Source organism: Hemitrygon akajei, chromosome 7, assembly GCF_048418815.1.
Source record: "Hemitrygon akajei chromosome 7, sHemAka1.3, whole genome shotgun sequence".
NCBI lineage: Eukaryota > Metazoa > Chordata > Chondrichthyes > Myliobatiformes > Dasyatidae > Hemitrygon > Hemitrygon akajei.
This window is the reverse complement of record NC_133130.1, coordinates 111,750,561-111,777,296: the sequence shown is the minus strand read 5'-3', so window position 1 is coordinate 111,777,296 and position 26,736 is coordinate 111,750,561. Positions and strand designations below refer to the sequence as shown.

The 26,736-nt window shown below is 49.0% G+C and overlaps 1 protein-coding gene across 4 annotated transcripts in view; it reads right to left on the bottom strand.

Annotated features, from left to right (window-relative positions):
- Positions 1-26,736, bottom strand: part of LOC140730808 (interphotoreceptor matrix proteoglycan 1-like) — a 116,182-nt gene that overhangs the window by 14,661 nt on the left and 74,785 nt on the right. For 3 of the 4 annotated variants that reach the window (XM_073051725.1, XM_073051727.1, XM_073051728.1), the window contains exons 12-14: positions 22,240-22,874; positions 10,286-10,505; positions 9,404-9,614 (exon numbers count right to left, since the gene is read on the bottom strand). In XM_073051725.1, the coding sequence (XP_072907826.1) occupies positions 9,404-9,614; positions 10,286-10,505; positions 22,240-22,874 (1,066 nt within the window). The remainder of the gene's footprint in view (positions 1-9,403; positions 9,615-10,285; positions 10,506-22,239; positions 22,875-26,736) is intronic. The other variant, XM_073051726.1, reaches the window with a different exon arrangement.

Here is a 26,736-nt window from a genome sequence, read left to right as displayed (position 1 = left end):
ATAGAAACCAACCAAACCACACGTTGGCAGGGGTGGAGCACAAGTGTGGTGAACTACATATACCTGTCTGGACACGCCCCCTGCTGACTGCTCCTGTGGCTCTTCCCACAGACCCCGGTATAAAGGCGATTGAGGTCTGAGCCCGGCCTCTCTGTCTCCAGGATGTAGTATGGTGGTCAATCACTGCTTGTTCCTTCTTCCAGTCAATAAAAGCCGATACCTCGCCTTTACGTCTCAGAGTGAGTTATTGATGGTGCATCAACAAGTCCTAGCTTTCACCTCTCTGTTGATAGCACCATTTCTTCTGAAAACTCTGCTGGATACTCGGTGACCGTCTTTCACAGGTAGTGTCTGGTTCTGCTTTAGCAATTGTTCTCTCTGTCTGGTGTCTATTTAAAGACCTTGACTGGTCACCCATCAGCCAAAGGCACACTGAACCTGTCTGTTTATTCTTTCCTCATATGTACTCCCTGACATGTCCATTATCATCCTTATAAATCTTCTCGGCATCCCCTTAGAGACTTTATATCCTTTTATAATTTAAGACCCTAAGGCATAAGACAAAGGAGCAGAATTAGACCATTTGCCCCATTGAGTCTGTTCTGCCATTCCATCATGGTTAATTTATTATCCCTCTCAGTCCCATTCTCCTGCCTGTAATGGGATGTTATGCTGAAATTGTATAAGACATTGATGAGGCTCATCTGGGGTATTGTACACAGTTCAGGTTACCTACTTCCAGGAAAGATGTAAACAAGGTTGAAAGAGTACAGAGAAAATTTACAAGGATGCTGACAAGTGTGAGGTGTTGCACTTTGGTAGGACCACCCTGGTTAGGTCTCACACAGTGAACGGTTGGGCACTGAGGAGTGCGGTGGAACACAGGGACCTGGGAATTCATAATTCATTGAAAGTGGCGTCACAGGTCGTAAAGAAAGCTTTTGGCACTTTGGCTTTCATAAATCAAAGTACTGAGTTTAGGAGATGGGATGTTATGTTGAAATTGGATAAGGCACTGGTGAGGCCTAATCTGGGGTATCGTGTGCAGTTTTGGTCAACTACTGAAGGAAAGATGTAAATAAGGTTGAAAGAATATAGAGAAAATTTTCAAGGATGTTGCTGGGTCTGGAGGACCTGAGTTATAAGAAAGATTGAATCGGTTAGGACTTTATTCCTTGGAATGTAGAAGATTGAGATATTTGATAGAGGTATACAAAATTATGAGGGGTATAGATAGGGTAAATGCAAGCAGGCTTTTTCCACTGAGATTGGGTGGGACTACAACTAGATGTCATGTGTTAAGGGTGAAAAGTGAGAAGCTTAAGGGGAATGCAAGGGAATATTTCTTCACTCAGAGGGTCATGGGAGTGTGGAACGAGCTGTCAGCGCAAGTGGTGCATCCAAGCCCAATTTCAGTGTTTAAGAGAAATTTTGATAGGTACGTGGATGGGAGGGGTATAGAGGACTATGGTCCGGGTGCAGGTCGATGAGATTAGGTGTTTTAAATGGTTTGCCATGGACTAAATGAGCTGAAGGGCCTGTTTCTCTATGACTATCACTCTTACTAATCAATAACCTACAAACCTCTGCTTTAAATATACCCAATGAGTTGGTCACCACAGCTGTCTGTGGTAATGGATTCCACCACCCTCTGGTTAAAGAAAATTTTCCTCAATATGTATCTGTTGTATTCTGAGGCTGCGCCCTCTGGTCCTAGACTTCCCCATGATAACAGACATCCTCTCCACATTCACTCTATCTAGGTCTTTCAATATTGGATAGGTTTCAATGAGGTCTCTTCTCATTCTTCTGAATTCCAGCGAGTACAGGCCCAGAGCCATCAAACACTCCCCGTACTTTAACCCTTTCGTTCCTGGAATCATATGGTGATCACTATTCCCACCACACTGACTGAGCTAGGGTATAGATTTAACATCACTTCTTTACATTGCGCTTCTCCCCCTCTAGAAACAAACCCAAAGGCTGTGGCCATTATATGACACACTTTTCAGTAATCAGTCATTTTGAGATCACACCGTCCCTCTAGTCTACCTTCATATTTGTCCTGACCTCTCATTTGTCCGTGTTGACTCTCATCTGCTGATTATTTGCCCATTATTCAGGGTTTATTTTATTTGTACTTCAAGCCAAGTGACCAGCTATCCACCAGTTTAACCCTAGCCTAATCACAGGATAATTTACAAAGACCAATTAACCTACTGACTTTGGGCTGTGGGAGGAAACCCACGTGCTCATGGGAAAGAATGTGCAAGCTTGCTTACAGAGAATGCCAGAATTGAACTTTGAACCCCAACGCACTGACTGTAATAGCATCGTGCCAAATGCTGCACTACCATGGTGTCCATGCAAGTTATAAAAGTCCTGCTGCAATAATCTGATAGGGCAGGTACAGCATTATTTGCCGCTCGGTTCGGCACAGAAAATCCTACAAAAAGTGGTGAATACCGCCTAGTCCGTCCCTCCCCACCATTTTACACAGCTACAAGGAGCGCTGTTGCAAGAATGCAGCATCCATCATCAAGGATGCCCACCATCCAGACTATGCTGCCATTGGGAAGCAGGCACAGGAGACTTGCGTCCCACACTACCAGGCTGTGGTACCCCTCAACCATCAGCTTCCCGAACCAGTGTGGACAACTGCACTCGCCTCAACACTAAACTGATTCCACAACGTATGGACTCACTTTCAAGGACTCTACAGTTCATGTTCTCAATATTATTAATTAATTAATATTTGCAGAGTTTGTCTTCTTTTGCACATTGGCCATTTGACAGTTTCTGTGTGTATTTTCCTTTGAGTCTATTGTAATTCTTTGTTCTACTGTGAGTGCCTGCAAGAAAATGAACCTCAGGGTTGTATATGGTGACGTATACATACTTCGATAGTAAATTCACTTCGAACCTCTCCCAAAACATTCAACAAGATCAATCAAGCAAGATCTTCCCTTTCCAAATCAGTGCTGATAATTCATGAATAGACTTTACATTTCTAGCTGTTCCTCCAGCCTCTCATTTAGAGGGATTCCATTGGTGAGACTTGATGCAAGTCGGTGGACCACTTCATCGCTCTATTAGTCACAAAAATGCCTGGATCTCCCAGTGGCTACCCACTTCAATTTGACTTCCCATTCCCATTCTGACATATTTCTCCATCGCCTCCTCTGCTGCTATGAAGAGGCCAAACTCAGGTGAGAACACCTCATATTCCATCAAGGTAGTGCCCAGCCTGATGGCTTGAACATCAACTTCTCTATAATTACTCACTCCACACCCTTCTCTGCTCTTCTATTACCCATTTTGACTCCCCTCTCACCCTTCTCTTCTCCTCTCCTGCCCATCACCTTCCTCTGGTTCCCCTTCTCCCACGGTCCCCTCTCCTCTCCTATCAGATTCCTTCTTCAGCCCCTTACCTCTTCCAACTATCACCTCCCAGCTTCTTCTTCAACCCCCTGCCCCCCCACTTACCTCCTCACCTGGTCTCACCTATCACTTGCCAGTTTTGAACTCCTTCCTCTTCCCCCTGTTCTGGTTTCTGCTCCCCTGCTGATGAAGGGTCTTGGCCATATATATTGACTGTTAATTGGCGTGTCCCCTTTCTCTACTTTAGAGAATGACAAACCATACTAGATTATCACCTACCGCTCTCAGTGCCCTTTCCCTCCCTCTCTGCCCCCGTCACTTCTCATATCTAATCCACTCACTCATCAGAACTCTGAGCATGCTTTCTGCTGATTGAGATTCGACTGAACCAGAATCCATACCGCTAATGAAACTGAGATCAGCAAGAAGAGACAGACCGAAGCAGATTAAAGTGTCTAGGGAGTTGAAAAAACAGCTAGTGCTTTTCCCGTGTATTACGATGAATAATCTCTTCTCCAGCTTCCAGCCGAGTACAGGGGTACAGATATCGATTGTAACCAACATTTCAATGACAAACACCGCCAGCTTCATCAGAGATGATGCCTGGACATGTCTAGTCCTGTCGTCCATCCTTCCTGATTGGTTAGTCCTCATCCAATCAGGTGTCCACTCTCTCACCTTGTTTCCAATTGAATTGCAGTTCTCCCGAGTGACCCGCCATTGGTTTAAGGCCATAACTCCTCATCCAAAACTTCATCACCGGGGAGAAGTGTTTCTTCTGCCGTTCGTATAAATTTATTTTACTATCTGGAAAATAAGTTCTGAAGATGAAAGGTCTGAAGGTAGATAAGTCACCTGGACCAGATGGACTACACCCCAGGGTGCAGAAAGGTCTGAAGGTAGATAAGTCACCTGGACCTGATGGACTACACCCCAGGGTGCAGAAAGAGATAGCTGAAGAGATTATGGAGGCATTAGGGTAATAATCTTTCAGGAATCACTAGAATCTGGAATGGTCCTGGACAACTGGAAAATTGAAGGAAGGAGAAAGACAGAAGAAAGGAAATTATAGGCCACTTAGTCTGACTTCAGCAGCTGGGAAAATGTTGGGAGTCCATTTTGAAGGATGATGTGGGTTTTGGGTACCTGAAGGCAAATGGTAAATTAGATCAAAGTCTGCATGGTTTCCTTTTGGGAAAATCTTGCCTGACAGATCTGTTGGAAGTCTTTGGGGAAATAACAGGTAGGTAGAAAAAGGAGTCAGTAGATGCTGTTTATTTGGATTTTCAGAAGATCTTTGACAAGATTTGAGGCTGCATAACCAGTTAAGACCCCGTGGTATTATAGGAAAGATCCTGGCAGGGATAGAAGGCAAGAGGCAAAGAGTGAGATGAAGGGGGCCTAATTTAGTTGGCTGCTGGTTGAGTCGGTAGTAAGGAAGGTAAATGCAACGTTAACATTCACTTCAAGATTACTAGAATGCACAAGCAAGACTGTGGTGCTGAAGCTTTACAAGGCTTTTGGCCAGGCTACACCTGGAGTATTGTCTGCAGTTTTGGGCTCCTTATCTAGGAAAAGATGTGCTGGCATTTGAGAGGGTCTAGAGGAGGTTCACAAGAAACATTCCAGGAATGAAAGGGTTAACTTTTGCGCAGCATCTAGGCCAGAACTCACTGGAGTTTAGAAGAATTGGTTGGGGGGTTGGGGGGAGGGTGGATCTCATTGAAACCTACAGAATATTGAAAGGCCTAGATAGAGTAAAAACAGAGACGATGTTTCCTATAGTGGGTGAGTCTTGGACTGGAGGGCACACAAGGATGTTCCTTCAGAACAGAGATGAGGAGGAATTTTTTTAGCCATATGGCATCGAATTTGTGGAATTAAAGCAGTGTTTGATAGGCTCTTGATTATTGTGGGCATCAAAGGTTACAGGGAGTAGGTAAGAGAAGGGGGTTGAGAGAGATGATAAGTCAGCCATGCTGCAATGGTGGAGCAGGCCCAATAGGCCTAACTCTTCTCCTGCATCTTGTGATCTTATATCAATCAAATCCCCTCCTCACTCTCCACGAATCCAATCAGAATCGATGAAACACACATAAAAAGCTGGAGGAACTCAGCAGGCCAGGCCGCATCGGTGGAAAAGATTTGGGTCGAGACCCCTCATTTTGAGAGTTGATGTACCCTGTCTTCGTGGTTTAACCATTAAGTCTCTGTTAACAGTCTGGTCAGTCTGCATTGCTCTCCCCTATCAGTCCTGTTTACAAGGCACAGCACCGCGAGTAAACACACAACTCCATGTACAATTGGGCTGCGATCTTGCTTACTTGCAGTAAATCCACCTATCACACTTCAGACAAAATAGACCATATTCTAATAGGGATATTGAGTTTTATGCTCTGAGCAATTCATAGTTGATCAATGTGTCTGATCTCTGATTCCATTTGGTCCTCCACTATTTCTGACATTTTGCCTTCTAATTAGTACTCGAGTCTAACTTTCCTTTTGACCAGGATGGATTACCACTGCATTGCTTAGTTTGAAATCTTCCTGCCACGGCGCTGCCCATGAAATTCATCACTGCTTCTGTGCTCCTTTTTACGTCTTACTTCACCATCAATCTCCATAACCAGGCAGAGCCACATATACTGCTGTCCACTGTGCTGCGCTAACAGTCGACTACAAATGAATGATCAAGGTTTTTGACACTTTCTACACATTCTAGTGCATCTTTTTCAGCTGCCCATCCAATCTCTTGCTTTAAACCATCCATTCTTCAGGCAGGAAATTATCGGATTCTTTTTGGAAACAGCATCGATAATTTCCCAACATTCCTCTCAAGGATCAAGGGTCGAGGGTCAACTCGACCTGCCATATACATTTACATGTATTTGAAATTTGCTGTGGTGAGTTGGTCAGGACACAATATACAACATATTCAACAAATAAAATAATTATATAAAATATGAAGTTACGGGTTAAAGTACAGATAGTGAATAAAATTTGCATAAATACCTCACTACAGGAAGGATGTGGAAACTATAGAAAGGGTGCAGAGGAGATTTACAAGGATGTTGCCTGGATTGGGGAGCATGCCTTATGAGAATAGGCTGAGTGAACTTGCCCTTTTCTCCTTGGGGCAACAGAGGATGAGAGGTGACCTGATAGAGGTGTAGAAGATGATGAGAGGCATTGATCATGTGGATAGTCAGAGGCTTTTTTCCCCAGGGCTGAAATGGCTAGCATGAGAGGGCACAGTTTTAAGGTGCTTGGAAGTAGGTACAGAGGAGATGTCAGGGGTAAGTTTTTTACACAGAGAGTGGTGAGTACGTGGAATGGGCTGTCGGCAATGGTGGTGGAGGCGGTATGATAGGGTCTTTTAAGAGACTCCTGGATAGGTACATGGAGCTTAGAAAACCAGAGGGCAATAGGTAACCCGAGGTAATTTCTAAGGTAAGGACATGTTCGGCACAGCATTGTGGGCCGAAGGGCCTGTATTGTGCTGTAGGTTTTCTATGTTACCAGCACGTGTTTACAATATGAACAGCATTATAAAAAGTGGTTCCAATTGCTGACAGTGCTGTGCTGTGATAATGGACAGAGGGGATGGGGCTAACCAGAATGGTTGATCAGATTAACTGCCTGGGGGAAGAAAGTTTTAAGAGGGTGTGAAGTTTTTGTTGTAAAAGCTCTACAGCGCTTTCCAGAAGGGGGCTTTTTGGAAAAGGCAGTTTGCAGGGTGGGTGCTCTCCACAATTCTTTTTCCTGACTGCTTCTTTGTCCTGGACACGTATAAGTCCTGCAGCTAATATGACATTAAATACTGCTGCTCCATGGTTAGTTACTTTGGTTAGGAACAGGACTCTAGAGGCGCTCATTATGCTCATACTATAACCTCTCTGCCCCCTTGTCCACATCTGGTTACATGTGGTGAGGGTTGTTGTCTTGAATACCCTTTCAGGGAAGAAGTAGCATTCCACTGCCAACTTCTGATTGAAGGAAGTATTTCTTCATTTCCCTTCTAATACTTACTTTAAATCCATGCCACTCTGTTCATTGATCTCTCTGTGAAGTGAACAGGTCTACATTAATTGGTCTCGCAGTACTTAATGCCTCTCAATTATTTCATCTATTTCAACCCACACAGTCGTCCCCCAGCTCAAATTTCTCAGTCGTGATTCAAACCTCTGGGCAGTCATCATTTTCCTGGAACGGACAGGGAGCACACTTTACAATTCCATGACTTCAACGTCTCCGCTCAGTGCCCACTCCCACAGCAGCAGTTAGACTGATTTATTTCTATTTCATCCTCTCGTCCTCTCTTTCCTTGCCTGTCTTAAACAATGGAGATAGACACTCCGTGCCTACATCTCCTGACAAACTGGCCACTGAGTGTTTGTTCACGATCTTCTGCTGCTGCTGCCCAGCCACTTCAAGGCTCGACAGACTGTGCATTCAGAGACGCTCCTCTGCGCGCCACTGTTGTAGCGTGTGGTTATTTCAGTCGCTGTCACCTTGAACCACTTCCATCTGACTTGTTTCATCACTCAGGCATTTTCACCCTCTGAACTACCGCTCACTGGATGTTTTCACATATTTCACATCATTCTCTGTAAACCCTAGAGACTGTAGTCCACAAAAATCCCAGGAGATCAGCAGTTTCTGAGATACTCAAACCACCCTGCCTGGCATTCCACAGTCAAAGTCACTGAGATCACATCTTTTCCCCATTCTGATACTTGCTCTGAACAACAATGCTTGACAGTGTCTGTATGCTTTGAGTTGCTGCCACTTGATTAGCTGATTAGATATTTGCATTAATGAACAGATGTACCTAATGAAGTGGCCACTGTGTATATATGCAACACTTTTCATAAGGTCATCAAACATAGGCACTGATAATGGTGCAGGAAGTGGGAAGTGTCTCTACATTTGCAGCCGAAAAGACAGTACAGGCTGTTGGTGAGACTCATTCAATGTCAGAGTTTAGGGAATGGTTTGCTCTTGGAGGTCCAAGTTCCTTTTGCTTCCTGTCCAGGTTTTATTTTGGCTGCTCAGTTGGACTGGACAGACATTCAGGACTTGAATAGACTTGGACTGTGTTCAAATGAAAAGATCTAAAAGGAATGATAGAAAATTGAGGAACATGTGGTGGAGGAGTCTAAGGCCAGAGGGGACAGCCTCAGAATAGAGGGCATCCATTTAGAACAGAGAACAAGGACTGGCCCCCCTACAATTTGCCTACTGACACAAATGATCAACAGATGGCGCAATAGCCACAGCTCTACATACCGTCCTTACACAACTGGAGAAGAAGGATGCTTATGTGTTATATTGACTATCCTGTTATACATACCATTTTTTATAAATTGCACATTGCACATTTAGATGGAGACATAACGTAAAGACTTTTACTCCTCGTGTATGTGAAGGATATAAGTAGTAAAGTCAATTCAATCCAGTTCAGATGAGGAGGAATTTCTTCAGCCAGAAGGCGGTGAATCTGTGGAATCCGTTGCCACAGGCGACTGTGGAGGACAAGTCATTGGGTATATTTAAAGCAGAGGTTGATGGGTTCTTGATTATTTCGGATATGAATGGATAAGGGGAAAAGGTGGGAGATTGGGACTGAGAGGGAGACAGATCAGCCATGATGGAATGGTGGAGCAGACTCGATGGGCCAAATGGCCTAATTCTGCTCCTTTACCTTACGGTCTTATGTTTGACCTGTCTATAATTTTTCAACATGATTGAAAGAGCCAGTCGGGTGTGATGACTAGTTGCACTGGAAGAACACGTCCATTATAACATTCCCAGTATCAGTCATGAGAGAGTAAACCAGGTTGCCTAAGAAGCAACATCTCCTGCCCAGAATAATCTTAAGTGACCCACTTTATTTTGGTAAATTTTTTGATTGAATGTGAAGAAACAGTACAGAGAGATTACTGGATGCCACAAATAGAAAGGACCATTTTCTGCAGTTGGGACTCACCCCTATACGCACATCTCCTACCGAATTACAAACCTGCAAACAGCTCCCTTCTCCGGATCTATCTCACATCTGCCGTTGTTGAGGCAATAGTTTGGTCTGAGGCTGCAGACGCTCTGGCAGGGTAGTCCATCCACGCTGATATAACCAGGATAGCATACACACTGGGCCTCTTTGGTTAGTTTGTTGACTTGACACTCAGAGTACTCATCACAAGCCTGGAACTTGCACGCATCGGCTTGGTCAGCTGAAACAAGATTCCAGATTGATCTGAATGATTTTAACATCCAAGCGGAAGTCAGACTTTTGCCGATAGCTCACCTTACCAGGGCCCTAACCAGACAGTGCCGCACAGATTGGACGTATCCCTGGGCACTTCATCATGTGACGTCCCTGCTCCAATAACCCACACCCACACCATTTACAATCTTTCCCAAGCCAACTAGAAAGCAAATGGAACCTTCATTTCATGAACCATCGATGCTTAACTGATTTACTTATACATTTTTTATACTATTTATTTAATGCCCGAGTCATTTTCCTTCTGCATGCCCTGGAGCTTAATCTTAATTTCTTTTAGCTTCCATATCAATTTTTGCAGTTAGCATGCCTACTACAGGGAATTATCCTGCTTGATATCTTCCTGCAATGGAAATGCATTTGGAGACAAAAACACTACTGAAGTCGTTATTGAAATTTGATTACAGCCTCAAATAGGCCCAAGTTCACACTCAATTGACCTTCTTGAACAGTTTCCCCAAAACTATGTGACACCCACCATTGAACTAGTTAGAAGGAACTCAAAGCAACAGAATCCACCTGCCATAAAACTCACTAATACTTACACAAAAATGCACTGGAGCTGCCTGCAGCTTTTATCGAACTGTCAACACAGACAAGGAGACGCTGCTCATTTACCTGGCTCCACGTCAAGGGAATATCGGTCAATTTCCAGATTATTCCTCTGGGCCACTGCGTTACAGAAGTCCTCCAAGACACAGTAGACAGCCCGGGTAATGTTGTACGGAACAGACTTGGCAAACTTCATTTTGCTGTTCACAATGATGCTGCCGTTGCGGAAATTCAGAATCTCCAACTGCCTGAACCCAGTCAGGTTGGTCTGTAGGTACGGAAGCAACTGCAAAGATGGAGGAGACACGTTACCTTCCGCTACCTCTGCCTGCTACATCGATTTAACTGGAATAGGTAACGTTCAGTCTCAACTTTTGCTCTGTGGTTCAAGTTCAATTTCAAGTTTACTGTCACTCAACCGTACATACGTACACCGCTAAATGAAACGCTGTCCCTTTGGGACCAATGTGCAAAACACACTACGTATATCACACACAGCACATAAAATAATATTAACAAATAGTTTTATAGAATTCTGTAGATGCATGAGTTACATAAAGTGCACGTACGATGTATAGTTAAACATACAGCTGCGTAATGTTTATGGTGCTGTCATAATAATGTGTACCAGGAGGCAGCAGAGTGATCTGGTCTCACAGCCTGGGGAGGAAGCTGTTACCCAGCTTAACAGCCCTTGTTCTTTATATACATTACCTTCTGAGGTCAAAGAGCCTGCGGGATGGATGGGACAGGATTCCGGCAGGGCCTAGGACTCTGTGAGGGCAGTCCTTCTGGAGTATGTCCTAGATAGGAGGTAGGGGTGGGAGAGAGCTGATGGTTCTCTCAGCAGTCCTCACAAACCATTGCAGGGTCTAGTGATCAGGTGCCCATACCAGGCGGTGGGACACCCGATGGTGCTCTGGTTAGAATGGGGGCAGGGAGCCTTGCTCATCTCGGTCTCCTGAGGAGGTGGTCGTGCTGCTGTGCTTTCTGAACTGAAGAGGTGGTGTTGAGGGACCAGCCGAGATCATCCAAGAAACTTGGTGTTCCTGACTCTCTCCGCGGAGCAGCCATGTATATGCGGAGAGGAAATGGACAGGCCGGAGTCCACAGTCATCTCTCTGGTCCCGTCCACGTTGAGACTCAGGCTGTCGTGCCTGCACAAGTTCCTCTCTGTACTCCGACTTGTCACTGTCGCTGATGAGGCCAGTCACTGTCGTGTCACCAGCAAACTTAACCCTGCGGTAACAGCCGGAACTAGCAGCATGGTCGTGCGTTGGCAGCGGGCTGAGCACGCAGACCCGGGGGGGGGGGGGGGGGGGGGTGGGGGATTGCCGGTGTTCACTGTGATCAATGTGGGCTGTCTGCGGTCTTTCCACAACGACATCTAAGATCTAGTTACGGAGGGAGGTGCTGAGACCCAACAAGGACGGTTTACCCACCAGCTTCTGAGGAATGATCGAACTGAAGCAGATGAACAGCATTCTGACACCATTCTCCAGGTGGGACAGGACTGAGCCCATTACATCATCAGTGGACTGACTTGAGAGATATGCAGATTGGTAGGGGTCCATTGTGGTAGAAAGGCAGGATTTAATACAGTTCATGACCAGCATTATTACTGGGGTGAGTGCCTCTGGACATTCATTAAATCAGGTTACCATCGGCCCCTTGAACACTGATGGTGGCGGCCTTGAAGAACGCAGGGTTGGTGGATGGTTTCAGGGAGATGTTACAGACATCTGTGAGAGCATCTGCTGGACGACTGCACAGCCTCTTAGCACCTGACCGGGTACGTTGTCAGGTCCCACCGTTTCAGGGGGGGCAATCGTCTCCCTGAGTTCAAGTGGCACTTTAGGGAATTCAGCACACACTCTCTGACAGAGCCATGATTTAGAGGTTCTTCATGAAGGAGATGTTAAACCTGTTATCTTGGGTGGACAGCGGTCACTGCTGTGGGAGTTAGAGGGGTGCCCCTCAGCCCTGTGGCCGGTGTTGATCCTTCAATTCACACTCCTACTTCCGAGACTTTGCTCGGCAGAATTTGCCTCCTTCACTTCCTACACATGCTTCAGGAACAAATGTTTCATTCACATCCCAGACTTCTGTAAACTCTGTAAAGTCGATATGTCTCTTCGTTCCCCAACCCCGATCACTTAATTTTGATTAAATGAAAGAGTGTATGTGAGTGGATGTGCCAGAGGAGGATGGTAATTGAGAGATGGTTCTGGAGAGATACAGGATAGAAACAGGCCCTTTGGCCCAACCATTCCATGCTAACCATCAGCCATCCATTTGTATTGATCCTGAGTGTGTCTTGTTCAGTTCCTCCAACCTTCTCACTAACTCTGCCACTCACTTTACAAACTAGGTCTAACTTACAGAGGCCAATTAATCTACCAGCCTATAGACCTTTGTGATATGGGAAGAAACCGAAACACTCAGGGGAGACCCCCCCCCCCCCCACCGTCTCAGGGAGAACATGCAAACTCCACACAGTCAGCACCCGAGGTCAGGATTGAACCTGGGTCTCTGGTAATGCGCATCTCTGTGCTGTTCTATTTCCTCAGGCCCGAATGGTGATCTCCCTCTCGCAGGCTTGACCCAGTGGGGAAGCACGCTACTGGTAGCCACGGGACTCAAACCACTTGTCTGAAGATAGCCTTTTCTAAAGTAGTAACCTTTCCCAAAGCGTCACTGCAGCCACTAGCTGAACCCTTGTACACCTGAGCAAGTGCACGTGACCAGCTCTGCAGAGAGAAGGATTGGCTTAGAGGAGAAACAAAGACTGACTTGCTAGTATGGGTGCCTATGGCCAGAGAGGATGGAGAGTTGTACATCCGACATGGTGCCGTCTACAGAGAGGGAAAAACAGTCGACTCTTTGGGACAAGGCCCTTCATCTGGAGTGGAGTTCCTCTCGCATTTTGTACGTGCGTTGCTCTGGATTTCCAGCATCTCCACAATCTCTTGTGTTCCCTGCATCCCCTCTGAGTTACTAATTAAGTTAGTCTGCAAAAATACAATGATCATCACAAATGTGACTTCTACATTAGCATCCCTGAATTGTTACAGGAGGGAGTGGTTGATAGTTCAGATGCTGCAATCTGTTTCTCTATTTAAGAAGAGTATGGTTTTCCCTATTTCATTCTACACCCATTGACATCTTAGCCTGAATATTCCCACCCTTTCATTGATTTTAACTGCTATGGCATTCACATTCTCTGATGTACCTAAGAGTCACTGAATGTACACATAATCAGTTCGGACAGTGCAAGTTAATCGTATGTATATATTCCATATGGCCATACGGTGTTTCATAGGATTCCTTTTATATTTATACTTATTGTGTTTTTTTAATTGTATACTTGTTGTATGCTCGTGATTTTTTTTTGCTGCATTGGTCCAGATTAACAATCATTTTGTTCTCCTTTACACTCATGTATTCATGTTTGTTTCTGCCCGTTTAGGGCAGCAATGGAGGTCTTCCATCTCTGTTCATCCATACTGTCACACACAGATGTAGAAGGATGCTTCTTTCTGTAACATTTTTATTTACCAGTCAGGGTTGTTAGCCCTGAGCTGCACCCACAAACATGGAGGACCACTCTCAGACTGGCCTTTGCCCTTTGACCTGTTTGGCAAGGGTGACCCTACACAAGGGTAGGGTCTGACTCCAGCCAACATAGCTCTCTGGGTCATTGAGATATGCAAGCTTCCAAACCCTACGAGAAGGTTGTGGTCCTCTTGGAAGTCACGTTCTCTTGAATGACAATAAACAATCTTAAATCTTTAAGTAAAAACACAAAATGCTGGCAGAACTCAGCAGGCCATACAGCATCTATGGGAGGAGGTAGTGACGACGTTTCGGGCCGAAACCCTTCATCAGGAGTGAAGTAACATGGGATGGTCGAGGGGGGATAAGAAGTGGGGGGAGGGATGAAGTAGAGAGCTGGGAAGTGATAGGCTGGAGAATTATGGAAAAGAGAAAGAAAGGTAGGGCTGGGGTGAGATTATAGTGAGGGGGGAAAAGAGAGAGAAAGAGAACCAGATTAAAATAATAGATAGGGATGGGGTAAAGGGGGGGCAGGGGTATCAACGGAGGTCTGTGAGTTGGATGTTCATGCCGGCAGGAAGGAGGCTACCTAGGCGGGAGATAAGGTATTGCTCCATCGACCTGCGTGTGGCCTCATCTTGACGGTAGAGGAGGCCATGGACAGACATGTCGGAGTGGGAGTGGTCTGTGGAATTGAAGTGTGTGGCCACAGGGAGATCCCGCCACTGCTGGAGGACCGAGCGCCGGTGTTCGGCGAAACGGTCTCCCAGTCTGCGGCGGGTCTCCCCAATGTATAAATGGCCACATCGGGAGCACCAGATACAGTATATCACCCCAGTTGACTCGCAGGTGAAGTGGTGCCTCACCTGAAAGGACTGTCTGGGGCCTGGGATGGTGGTGAGGGAAGAAGTGTGGGAAGAACATTTCAAGTTCTAATGGGTAGAGGAGTCCAAATCTAGGGGGGAGGGGAAATATTCCAAATGATGTGAGGGTCAGCTTTTCCACTCAGAGGGTTGTGGGTACACAAAATGAGGAAGTGGACGATTCCACTACAATAGTGTCACTTAAGAAGTACATCGACAGGTATATGGAGTGGAGGGGTTTAGAGGGACATGGGCCAAAAGCTGGAAATTTGGACTAACTGTGTGGGCAGTGACCAGCATGGATTTGTTGGGCCGAAAGGCCGCATCTGTGGAGTATTGCTCCATAACTCTCTCCTACAACATCCCTTACTGATATTGAAACGCCTTGATAGAGTGGATGTGCAGAGTATGGTGGAGACGCAATAGACCAGAGGGGACTGCCTCAGAACAGGGGGTGCCCCTTTACAACGGAGATGAGGAGGAAATCCTTTAGCCAGAGGGTGGTGAATCTGTGGAATTCTTTGCCACAGACGGCTGTGGAGGCCAGGCCATTGGGTATATTTAAGGCAGAAGTTGATAGATTCTTGATTGGGCATGAAGGGATATGAGGAGAAGGCTGGGGCTGGGAGGGAAAATGGGTCAGCCATGATGAAATAGCAGAGCAGACTCGATGGGCCAAATGGCCTAACTCTGTTCCTATATGTTATGGTATTATGGTCTTAATCTCCCATCCTCAAAGGAATTCACAAACATCCCTTGCAGTATAACCCGTACATTTTCTGCATTATCCTCTCTTTAATCAGCTCCATTCCAGAAACTGATCTCACAAATGCTCTTTGGTCCAGAATTCCGGAGAGTTATTTACAAACTGACGCAAACACAGAGCACATGACCAGTCTGCCAGGTCTCAACAGAAAAACATGTTGGAATTGATTGCTATAGCATCCATTGGATATATTGGAAAACGTTGCCTCTATTTACAGCCTGATCTGCTGTAAGTGCAGAATGGGTGATGAATGCCTGTTGCATCGTGAACGCTGTTGGCAGACAAGGCAGAATGGGCAAGTGTGGAGATCCACAGCCAGCAGTAAACAGGTTGGCCACCTAGAAGTTTCACACAATTGACCTGCTTTCTGGGGGTCTTGTTCAGAATCAGTGATGTCAGGGATGCTATGAGTCTGCCAGGACAATGCACTTGTCTCGAGGTTGAGGAAGATTGAAGGGATCAATAACCATCTACCCAAAAGAATGATGTGATAATATTGTTTGTTTCTCCAAATGCTTTCCGCTTAGATACATCAGAGAACTGATTAAACACAATAAAAGCATTAAGCTCCAAACCATTCTTGGTTGTCAAATTCAATTTGCCCGGCAAACTATATTTGAGCCTCACCTCTTTTACGTTCTGTTGTTAAGTTGCAATACAAATAATTACATTTCAATTCTTCATGCCTTTCTGCATGTTTTCACCAGCTGGACCCTCTCCCTCTAAAATGCTCTGTGCTTTAATGCATGTACAAATCTAATTGGACAATTGATCCTTTGGTTAGACTTTTAAACTAAAAGTTGAATGTAATCTTTTAAAATTGACTTTATTGACAACCAGTTTATCCTGATGAAGACAATCTGACTGATTACCATTCAAGTCTCCTCTGGATCAAAGATATTAAAAACAGAGCAACAATATGCACATTTTACAGATATCCAAAGGGAAGAAATATTTTCTAGTTTCATTTCACCATTGAAAATATCAGTTGTGAAACCAGAAGTTCACGACACATGCCGGTGATAATAAACCTAATTTTCATACTGGTTTGGCGGGCACCGGTTTAAATGGTGTTGTTGAAATGGAGATACAGATGGAGGGACAAACAGGTGCAGAAGGTAGAGGGTTTATGGAGGCCGAAGATCATCATTCGACAATCCACACGGAAAGGTGTTCATTCCCAGGTGGAGTAGGGGAGCCAGGCAACAGTCAGAATATTTATCAGATGTGGGAACACTGATAGTATCCCTCAGTGACACGGGCGTGGATTCAGCACGGACCTGTCCCAGCATTAGCAGGGGAGCTCGAGGTTGTGTCACACTGAAAAGTGTGGAGCGGTAGGGAGGGATGTCGATGGTGAAGGGAGGGGTGTCGATGGTGAAGGGAGGGCTGTCGATGGTGAAGGGAGGGCTGTCGATGGTGAAGGGAGGGCTGTCGATGGTGAAGGGAGGGATGTCGATGGGGAAGGGAAGGGCGTCGATGGTGAGGGGGGAAGGGAGGGGCGTCGATGGTGAGGGGGGAAGGGAGGGGTGTCGATGGTGAGGGGCAGGGAGGGGTGTCGATGGTGAGGGGGAAGGGAGGGGCGTCGATGGTGAGGGGGAAGGGAGGGGCGTTGATGGTGAGGGGGAACGGGGGGTGTCGATGGTGAAGGGGGAAGGGAGGGGTGTCGATGTTGAAGGGGGAAGGGAGGGGTGTCGATGGTGAGGGGGAACGGGGGTGTCGATGGTGAGGGGGGAAGGGAGGGGTGTCGATGGTGAGGGGGAACGGGGGGTGTCGATGGTGAAGGGGGAAGGGAGGGACGTCGATGGTGAAGGGGAAGGGAGAGCTGTCGATGGTGAAGGGGGAACGGGGGTGTCGATGGGGAAGGGAGGGACGTCGATGGTGAAGGGGGAAGGGAGGGACGTCGATGGTGAAGGGGGAAGGGAGGGGTGTCGATGGTGAAGGGAGGGGTGTCGATGGTGAGGGGGAAGGGAGGGGTGTCGATGGTGAAGGGGGAACGGGGGGTGTCGATGGTGAAGGGAGGGGTGTCGATGGTGAGGGGGGAAGGGAGGGGTGTCGATGGGAAGGGAAAGGGAGGGGTGTCGATGGTGAGGGGGAAGGGAGGGGTGTCGATGGTGAAGGGAGGGGTGTCGATGGTGAAGGGAGGGATGTCGATGGTGAAGGGAGGGGTGTCGATGGTGAGGGGGAAGGGAGGTGTGTTGATGGTGAAGGGAGGGGTGTCGATGGTGAGGGGGAAGGGAGGGGTGTCGATGGGGAAGGGAGTGGTGTCGATGGTGAAGGGAGGGGTGTCGATGGTGAAGGGGAAGGGAGGGGTGTTGATGGTGAGGGGCAGGGAGGGGTGTCGATGGTGAAGGGAGGGGTGTCGATGGTGAAGGGGGAAGGGAGGGGTGTCGATGGTGAAGGGGGAAGGGAGGGGTGTCGATGGTGAAGGGGGAAGGGAGGGGTGTTGATGGTGAGGGGCAGGGAGGGGTGTCGATGGTGAAGGGAGGGGTGTCGATGGTGAAGGGGGAAGGGAGGGGTGTCGATGGTGAAGGGGGAAGGGAGGGGTGTCGATGGTGAGGGGGAACAGTGGTGTTGATGGTGAGGGGGGAAGGGAGGGGTGTCGATGGGAAGGGGAAGGGAGGGGTGTCGATGGTGAAGGGGAAGGGAGGGGTGTCGATGGTGAAGGGGAACGGGGGTGTCGATGGTGAAGGGGAACGGGGGTGTCGATGGTGTGGGGGAATGGAGGGGTGTCGATGGTGTGGGGGAATGGAGGGGTGTCGATGGTGAAGGGGAACGGGGGTGTCGATGGTGTGGGGGAATGGAGGGGTGTCGATGGTGAAGGGGGAAGGGAGGGGCGTCGATGGTGAAGGGGAAGGGAGGGGCGTCGATGGTGAAGGGGAACGGGGGTGTCGATGGTGTGGGGGAAGGGAGGGGCGTCGATGGTGAGGGGGAAGGGAGGGGCGTCGATGGTGAAGGGGAAGGGAGGGGCGTCGATGGTGAGGGGGAAGGGAGGGGCGTCGATGGTGAGGGGGAAGGGAGGGGCGTCGATGGTGAGGGGGAAGGGAGGGGCGTTGATGGTGAAGGGGAAGGGAGGGGCGTCGATGGGGAAGGGGGAAGGGAGGGGCGTCGATGGGGAAGGGGGAAAGGAGGGGCGTCGATGGTGAAGGGGAAGGGAGGGGCGTCGATGGGGAAGGGGGAAGGGAGGGGTGTCGATGGTGAAGGGGAACGGGGGTGTCCATGGTGAAGGGGGAAGGGAGGGGTGTCGATGGTGAAGGGGGAAGGGAGGGGTGTCGATGGTGAGGGGGAAGGGAGGGGTGTCGATGGCGAAGGGGGAAGGGAGGGGTGTCGATGGTGAAGGGGGAAGGGAGGGGTGTCGATGGTGAGGGGGAAGGGAGGGGTGTCGATGGTGTAGGGGAAGGGAGGGGTGTCGATGGTGAGGGGGAAGGGAGGGGTGTCGATGGTGAGGGGGAACGGGGGTGTCGATGGTGAGGGGGAACGGGGGTGTCGATGGTGAGGGGGAAGGGAGGGGTGTCGATGGTGAGGGGGAAGGGAGGGGTGTCGATGGTGAAGGGGGAATGGAGGGGTGTCGATGGTGAGGGGGAAGGGAGGGGTGTCGATGGAGAGGGGGGAAGGGAGGGGTGTCGATGGTGAAGGGGAAGGGAGGGGTGTCGATGGTGAGGGGGGAAGGGAGGGGTGTCGATGGTGAAGGGGGAAGGGAGGGGTGTCGATGGTGAAGGGGAAGGGAGGGGTGTCGATGGTGAAGGGAGGGGTGTCGATGGTGAAGGGGAAGGGAGGGGTGTCGATGGTGTAGGGGAAGGGAGGGGTGTCGATGGGGAAGGGAGGGGTGTCGATGGTGAAGGGAGGGGTGTCGATGGGGAAGGGAGGGGTGTCGATGGGGAAGGGAGGGGTGTCGATGGTGAGGGGGAAGGGAGGGGTGTCGATGGTGAAGGGAGGGGTGTCGATGGTGAAGGGGGAAGGGAGGGGTGTCGATGGTGAAGGGGAAGGGAGGGGTGTCGATGGTGAGGGGGAAGGGAGGGGTGTCGATGGTGAAGGGAGGGGTGTCGATGGTGAAGGGAGGGATGTCGATGGTGAAGGGAGGGGTGTTGATGGTGAGGGGGAAGGGAGGGGTGTCGATGGTGAAGGGGAAGGGAGGGGCGCCGATGGTGAAGGGGAAGGGAGGGGCGTCGATGGTGAAGGGGGAAGGGAGGGGTGTCGATGGTGAAGGGGGAAGGGAGGGGTGTCGATGGTGAAGGGGAAGGGAGGGGTGTCGATGGTGAAGGGAGGTGTGTCGATGGTGAAGGGGAAGGGAGGGGTGTCGATGGTGTAGGGGAAGGGAGGGGTGTCGATGGGGAAGGGAGGGGTGTCGATGGTGAAGGGAGGGGTGTCGATGGTGAAGGGAGGGGTGTCGATGGGGAAGGGAGGGGTGTTGATGGGGAAGGGAGGGGTGTCGATGGTGAGGGGGAAGGGAGGGGTGTCGATGGTGAAGGGAGGGGTGTCGATGGTGAAGGGGGAAGGGAAGGGTGTCGATGGTGAAGGGGAAGGGAGGGGTGTCGATGGTGAGGGGGAAGGGAGGGGTGTCGATGGTGAAGGGAGGGGTGTCGATGGTGAAGGGAGGGATGTCGATGGTGAAGGGAGGGGTGTTGATGGTGAGGGGGAAGGGAGGGGTGTCGATGGTGAAGGGGAAGGGAGGGGCGTCGATGGTGAAGGGGAAGGGAGGGGCGTCGATGGGGAAGGGGGAAGGGAGGGGTGTCGATGGGAAGGGGAAGGGAGGGGTGTCGATGGTGAGGGGGAAGGGAGGGGTGTCGATGGTGAGGGGCAGGGAGGGGTGTCGATGGTGAGGGGGGAAGGGAGGGGTGTCGATGGTGAAGGGGAAGGGAGGGGTGCTGATGGTGAAGGGGGAAGGGAGGGGTGTCGATGGTGAGGGGGAAGGGAGGGGTGTCGATGGTGAAGGGAGGGGTGTCGATGGTGAGGGGGAAGGGAGGGGTGTCGATGGTGAAGGGAGGGGTGTCGATGGGGAAGGGAGTGGTGTCGATGGTGAAGGGAGGGGTGTCGATGGTGAAGGGGAAGGGAGGGGTGTCGATGGTGAGGGGGAAGGGAGGGGTGTCGATGGGGTAGGGAGTGGTGTCGATGGTGAAGGGAGGGGTGTCGATGGTGAAGGGGAAGGGAGGGGTGTCGATGGTGAGGGGGAAGGGAGGGGTGTCGATGGGGTAGGGAGGGATGTCGATGGTGAGGGGGAAGGGAGGGGTGTCGATGGTGAGGGGGAAGGGAGGGGTGTCGATGGTGAGGGGGAAGGGAGGGGTGTCGATGGGGTAGGGAGGGATGTCGATGGTGAGGGGGAAGGGAGGGGTGTCGATGGGGTAGGGAGGGGTGTCGATGGTGAGGGGGAAGGGAGGGGTGTCGATGGTGAAGGGAGGGATGTCGATGGTGAAGGGAGGGGTGTCGATGGTGAAGGGAGGGATGTCGATGGTGAAGGGAGGGATGTCGATGGTGAAGGGAGGGGTGTCGATGGTGAGGGGGAAGGGAGGTGTGTCGATGGTGAAGGGAGGGGTGTCGATGGTGAAGGGAGGGATGTCGATGGTGAAGGGGAAGGGAGGGATGTCGATGGTGAAGGGAGGGGTGTCGATGGTGAGGGGGAAGGGAGGGGTGTCGATGGTGAAGGGAGGGGTGTCGATGGTGAGGGGGAAGGGAGGGGTGTCGATGGTGTAGGGGAAGGGAGGGGTGTCGATGGGGAAGGGAGGGGTGTCGATGGTGAAGGGAGGGGTGTCGATGGTGAAGGGAGGGGTGTCGATGGTGAGGGGGAAGGGAGGTGTGTCGATGGTGAAGGGAGGGGTGTCGATGGTGAAGGGAGGGGTGTCGATGGTGAAGGGAGGGGTGTCGATGGTGAGGGGGAAGGGAGGTGTGTCGATGGTGAAGGGAGGGATGTCGATGGTGAAGGGAGGGGTGTCGATGGTGAAGGGAGGGGTGTCGATGGTGAGGGGGAAGGGAGGTGTGTCGATGGTGAAGGGAGGGGTGTCGATGGTGAGGGGGAAGGGAGGTGTGTCGATGGTGAGGGGAGGGGTGTCGATGGTGAGGGGGCAGGGAGGTGTGTCGATGGTGAGGGGAGGGGTGTCGATGGTGAGGGGGCAGGGAGGGGTGTCGATGGGGAAGGGAGGGGTGTCAATGGTGAAGGGGGAAGGGAGGGGTGTCGATGGTGAGGGGGAAGGGAGGGGTGTCGATGGTGAAGGGAGGGATGTCGATGGTGAAGGGAGGGGTGTCGATGGTGAGGGGGAAGGGAGGGGTGTCGATGGTGAAGGGGGAAGGGAGGGGTGTCGATGGTGAAGGGAGGGATGTCGATGGTGAAGGGAGGGGTGTCGATGGTGAGGGGGAAGGGAGGTGTGTCGATGGTGAGGGGGAAGGGAGGTGTGTCGATGGTGAAGGGAGGGATGTCGATGGTGAAGGGAGGGGTGTCGATGGTGAGTGGGAAGGGAGTTTGCAATGTTTTTGAAAACTCAGTGTTTGGTTAACATGGTGGGTCAGAGTGTACCTCCACACCACAGAGTGCTCTGACCGTGACCAGTGAACTGGAAGCTGTTTTGTCAGCTTTTACCTCCTCACTTCTTAGAATGAAGCCCTCCATGTTTAGATATTGCAGAATTGTATCAAATAAGTTTAGATTTATTAAATGTGTTCGGCTTCGCATAAAAGAGTGGAACAAGAATATCGGTATTGTGCAAGTTTGTGAATCGAATTATTATATTGATCATAGTGTTATTTTTTGCCACAAAATTCAAACATGTGAGCATTTCAGGTAGAAGCTGCTCTTCTTCACAGGCTGTGACCACGGAGCAGAGTTATTCTAAAACCACGGCACTCACCAGTTGCAGGAACTGCTGTTCCAGCGTCTGGTACTCTGGGGAACTCTTGTTGAAGAGATCTTCTGAAAACATCATATTAGTGACCCGCAGGCTGAAGAACACCACCAGCTCTTTGGAGGGAGCAGTTGTCAAGAAGCTTGTTGTTAAATACTTCAGGGGGGAGTGAGGTGGGCTGGAGGTGAATTCAGGCTGACCCTCCTCGCGAGAGCCGCTGGTAGTCATGCTTCCTGTACCCACATCATCAGGTGGACTTCCCGTCTCCTCCTCTCCTGGCTGAAAGCCCCCGGTCGCAGTCTCAGGGTGGAGGGGGGCAGTGGTGGTGTGTCGCACGGTGGGAGTGACGCTGATCTCATTGTGGAGGGAGGACAGCACGTGGGATGGTGGACTCCCAGACTGTGTGGACACTGCCACAGCGGTGGGGGAAGCGGCTGGAGCGGGCCCCCCTTCTGTGAGGTACGAGGAATCCGTAGGCGGTGTGTGAGTAATCCCTGGCTCATCCTGAGCAGATTGGTGGAGCGTTGCGTTTGGGGGATGGAGTTCTGAACTCTGAGCGATGCTGCTGTCAGGCGTTGTTAGTGACATTAGATTGGTCCCATCACCGTGGGCTTCAGGCTCATCTCTTTCTCCTGCGCCTGCTGGGGAAACAAACAGATTTGTCCATTTATACTCAAGAGTGCCCTTATGTCATGTGGACTACTTCTAATTTTTCTTTTGTTATTTTAGTGACCTTGGGTTTGGTCAGCCTGAGGGTGAAAGCAAACCGGCCTCGTGTGTCCTGCACCGGAGACCAGATCCGAATCAGATTTACTGTCACCGACACACCTTGCGAAATGTGTTGTGTTGTGGCAGCAGTGCAGTGCAATATATAAAATATACTACAAATTACAGAAAGAAAAGGAATAAATTAGTGTGAAAAGAGAGCATAAATTGAGAGATAGCGTTCACGGACTGTTGAGAAATCTGATGGCAGAGGGGAAGAAGCCATTCCTGAAATGATGAGAGTGTGTCTTCAGGCTCCTGTACCTCCTTCCTGATGAGTGCAATGAGAAGATGGCCTGACTGGGGCGGTGAGCCTCCTTCGTGAGGGAGCCCGGCTCTGGGTGGTGGTCCAATGGGTCTTTGTATCTGCAAACCTCACTGGGCAGATCATTTCTGGAGGGATGGATCAGTGATATGAGTTACTCTACCCTAACAATACTTCAGCTGCTATTTCTGTCCAATAACCCCATCGTGCTTTCCTGTCATTCTTGGCACTTTTCATGAAAACCACTCCGGGACTCACCGCTGCCTACTCTTCTTCTCCCAAAGCCGAGTCCTTTATCAGGCCAGGGCAGCAGTACCTCAGCTGTTGTATCAGGTAACGGCAGATATTTGAAGGCTCCTCACAAACCCTGTTCCCTTTTAGACCTGCCGGCAGGTTTGGTGAGTGCCAGAAGGACCAAGACTCTAAACTCTACTCTCAGGGCAAAAACAGAGTGACTAATGGCTCGCCTTCCCGGAAAAAGGCCAGCAATATCACGAGGGATCCCACCCAGCCTGCTCACGGACAGTCTGTCCCACTCCCATCAGGGAGGAGGCTATGCAGAATCCACACCAGGATCAACGACAGTTCCTTCCCCAAGGTGTCAGGCTGATTATCGCCTCCACCCATTGACCAACCCCACCACCACTACGTTCATATCAGCCACTCCTCTCCGCAGCCCCTTTTGCACCCTTCAAACCCCATGCTCTGCCACCTCACACCTGCTCTCCACACCTCATGCCCACACTGACCGTCACTGTCCTCCTGTGCTTTCATACGTCCTGCTGCCTGCCAGGAGAGTTTCTCTTGCCGAGAATCACTCTGTCACTTTATCAGTTGCTGTCAGAGACACCGTGTGTTCAGATACTCCTGCAGGTACTGTCACTTTATGCAAATATACCGTCAGTATATATAAGACTGTAAGACCATGCATATATACAGTCACTGTATATAAGAATGTAAGACCATGCATATATACAGTCAGTATATATAAGACTGTAAGACCATGCATATATACAGTCAGTGTATATAAGACCATAATACACAGGAGCAGAATTAGGAACCCTCGAGCCTGCTCCGCCATTCCACCATGGCTGATAGATGATCCCTCTCAACCCCATTCCCCTGCCTTCTCTCGGTAAACTTTGAGCCCTGACTAATCAAGAACCTATCTACTCCCGCTTTGAATATACCCAGCGACTTGGCCACCACAGCTGTCTGTGGCAATGAATTCCACAGATTCACTACCCTCTGGCTGCAGAAATTCCTCCTCATTGCTCTTTTAAATGGACTTTCCTCCACGCTGCATCTGTGCCGTCCAGTCCTAGACTCCCCCACCACTCTGCCCACGTGTACTCTATCTTGAGCTTTTGATATCTAAGATACCCAGTTCCTCTAACCTTCAGCAAGTACAGACCCAGAGCCATCAAATGGTCCTCACACGTTAATCCTTTCATGCCCAAAATCATTCTTGTGAACTTCTTCTGGGGCTTCCCCAGTGCCAGCACATCTTTTCTTAGATAAGGGGACTACAACTGCTCACGATACTTCAAGATGGCTCTGATCAATGCCTTATAAAGCCTCCACATTACATCCTTGTTTTTACATTCTAGTCCTGACGAAACGAATGCTAACATTGCGATCGTGTTCCTCACCACTGACGTAACGTGCAAGTTCATCCTGCACGAGGGCTCTCAAGTCCTTTTGTAACTCTGATTTTTGAATTTTCTCCCTGTTTAGAAAATAGTCTATGCCTTCGTTTCTTCATCAAAGTGCATGACCGTACACTTCCTGAAACTGCATTCCATTGCCATTCTCCCAATCTGTCCCAGTCTTTCTGCAGACTCCTTGCTTCCTCAACACTACCTGGCCACAAAGCCATCAATTCTGTCATCCAAATCAATGACACATAAGAAGTATTGGTCCTAACGCAGACCTGTGTCGAACACTACTAGTCACTGGCAGCCACTCAGAAAAGGCTCCCTTCATTCCCACTCTTTGCCTCCTGCCAATCAGGCAATGCTCATTCCATGCCAGTATCTTTCCTGCAGAAGCGTGGGCTCTTGTCTTGTTAAGCAGCCTCCTATGCGGCACCTTGTCAAAGGCCTTCTGAAAGTCAAAGTAAACACCATCCACCGATTCACTTTTGTCCAACCTGCTTGTTAATTCCACAAAAAATTTCAACTGATTTGTCTGGCAAGATTTCCCCTTATGGAAACCATAATGACATCGGTCTACTTTATCATGTGCCTCCAAGTACCCTGACACCCCATGCCTAGTAATGACACCAATGCCTTCCCAACCACTTAAGTCAGGTTAATGCCTATAATTTCCTTCTTCAGTCTCCCTCTCTCCTTGAAGAGTGGAGTGGCATTTGTAATTTTCCAGTCCTCCGGAATCATTCCAGAATCAATTGATTCTCGAAAAATCACTACAAACATCTCTATAATTTCTTCAGCTACCTCTTTCACAACCCTAGAGTGTAGTCCATCTAGTCCAGGTGACTTACCTACCTGGTCCATCTAGTCCAGCTGATTTACCTACCTTCAGACCTTTCAGCTTCCAAGCACCTTCTCCTCAGTAATAGCAACTGCACTCTCAAATTTCTTGCATTCTGCCAGCGTCTTCCACAGTGAAGATAGATGCAAAATACACACTAACTTCATGTGCCATTTCTTTGTCCTCTATTTTTACCTATCCACTGTCATTTTCCAGCGATACAATATCCAAGTACACCTCTCCTTTATTCTTTATATATCTGAAAAAGTATTTTGTTTTGTCTTTTATATAATTGACTAACCTACCTTCATATTTAGTTTATGTTAGTATTGAAAACTTTCCAATCCTCTAACTTCCCACTAATTTTTGTTATTGTAACTGTCTCACCGGGCCTCATATACAAACTTGTTTCATTAGCTAACCCTGCTAACAACTCTGTGACCCTGCGGTGAGAAGGACGTCTTCCATAAGCAGCACACGTCTGAGGTTGGTATGATGGGGTTCAACCAACAGGAAAGTTGGGATGTTCCGATTAAGGAACATTGATTATAATTGACGCTGTGTAAATACTGCTCCTTGCAAAGTTATCATTCACCAGAAAATTAACAGATTGTACAATGGCATAAAATTACAAAGGAAATATATTTGCCAATATTTTAACTTGAACAAACAGTTAACAGGAAAAGAAAAATAAATAGGTCCATAACAGTTAAACCAGACCAAATATGCACATAAACATTGGAGCTCATTTGCTGGAGAAATAAGCAGTAGGACAATTCAGAACTGCTTTGCTCACTGCCGTTTCAAGCATTCAGGCTTGGAGATGTGAGAAACAATGGGGAGCAAGAATCAAACTGCTTCACTACTTCAGGAAGTTTGGAACTACGAAGAATTTGAAGGTATCAACAATCACCTTGAATGTTACAATGAAAATGAAGATTTGGAGGATGCAATTGTCGAAAGCATTGAATGAAGGC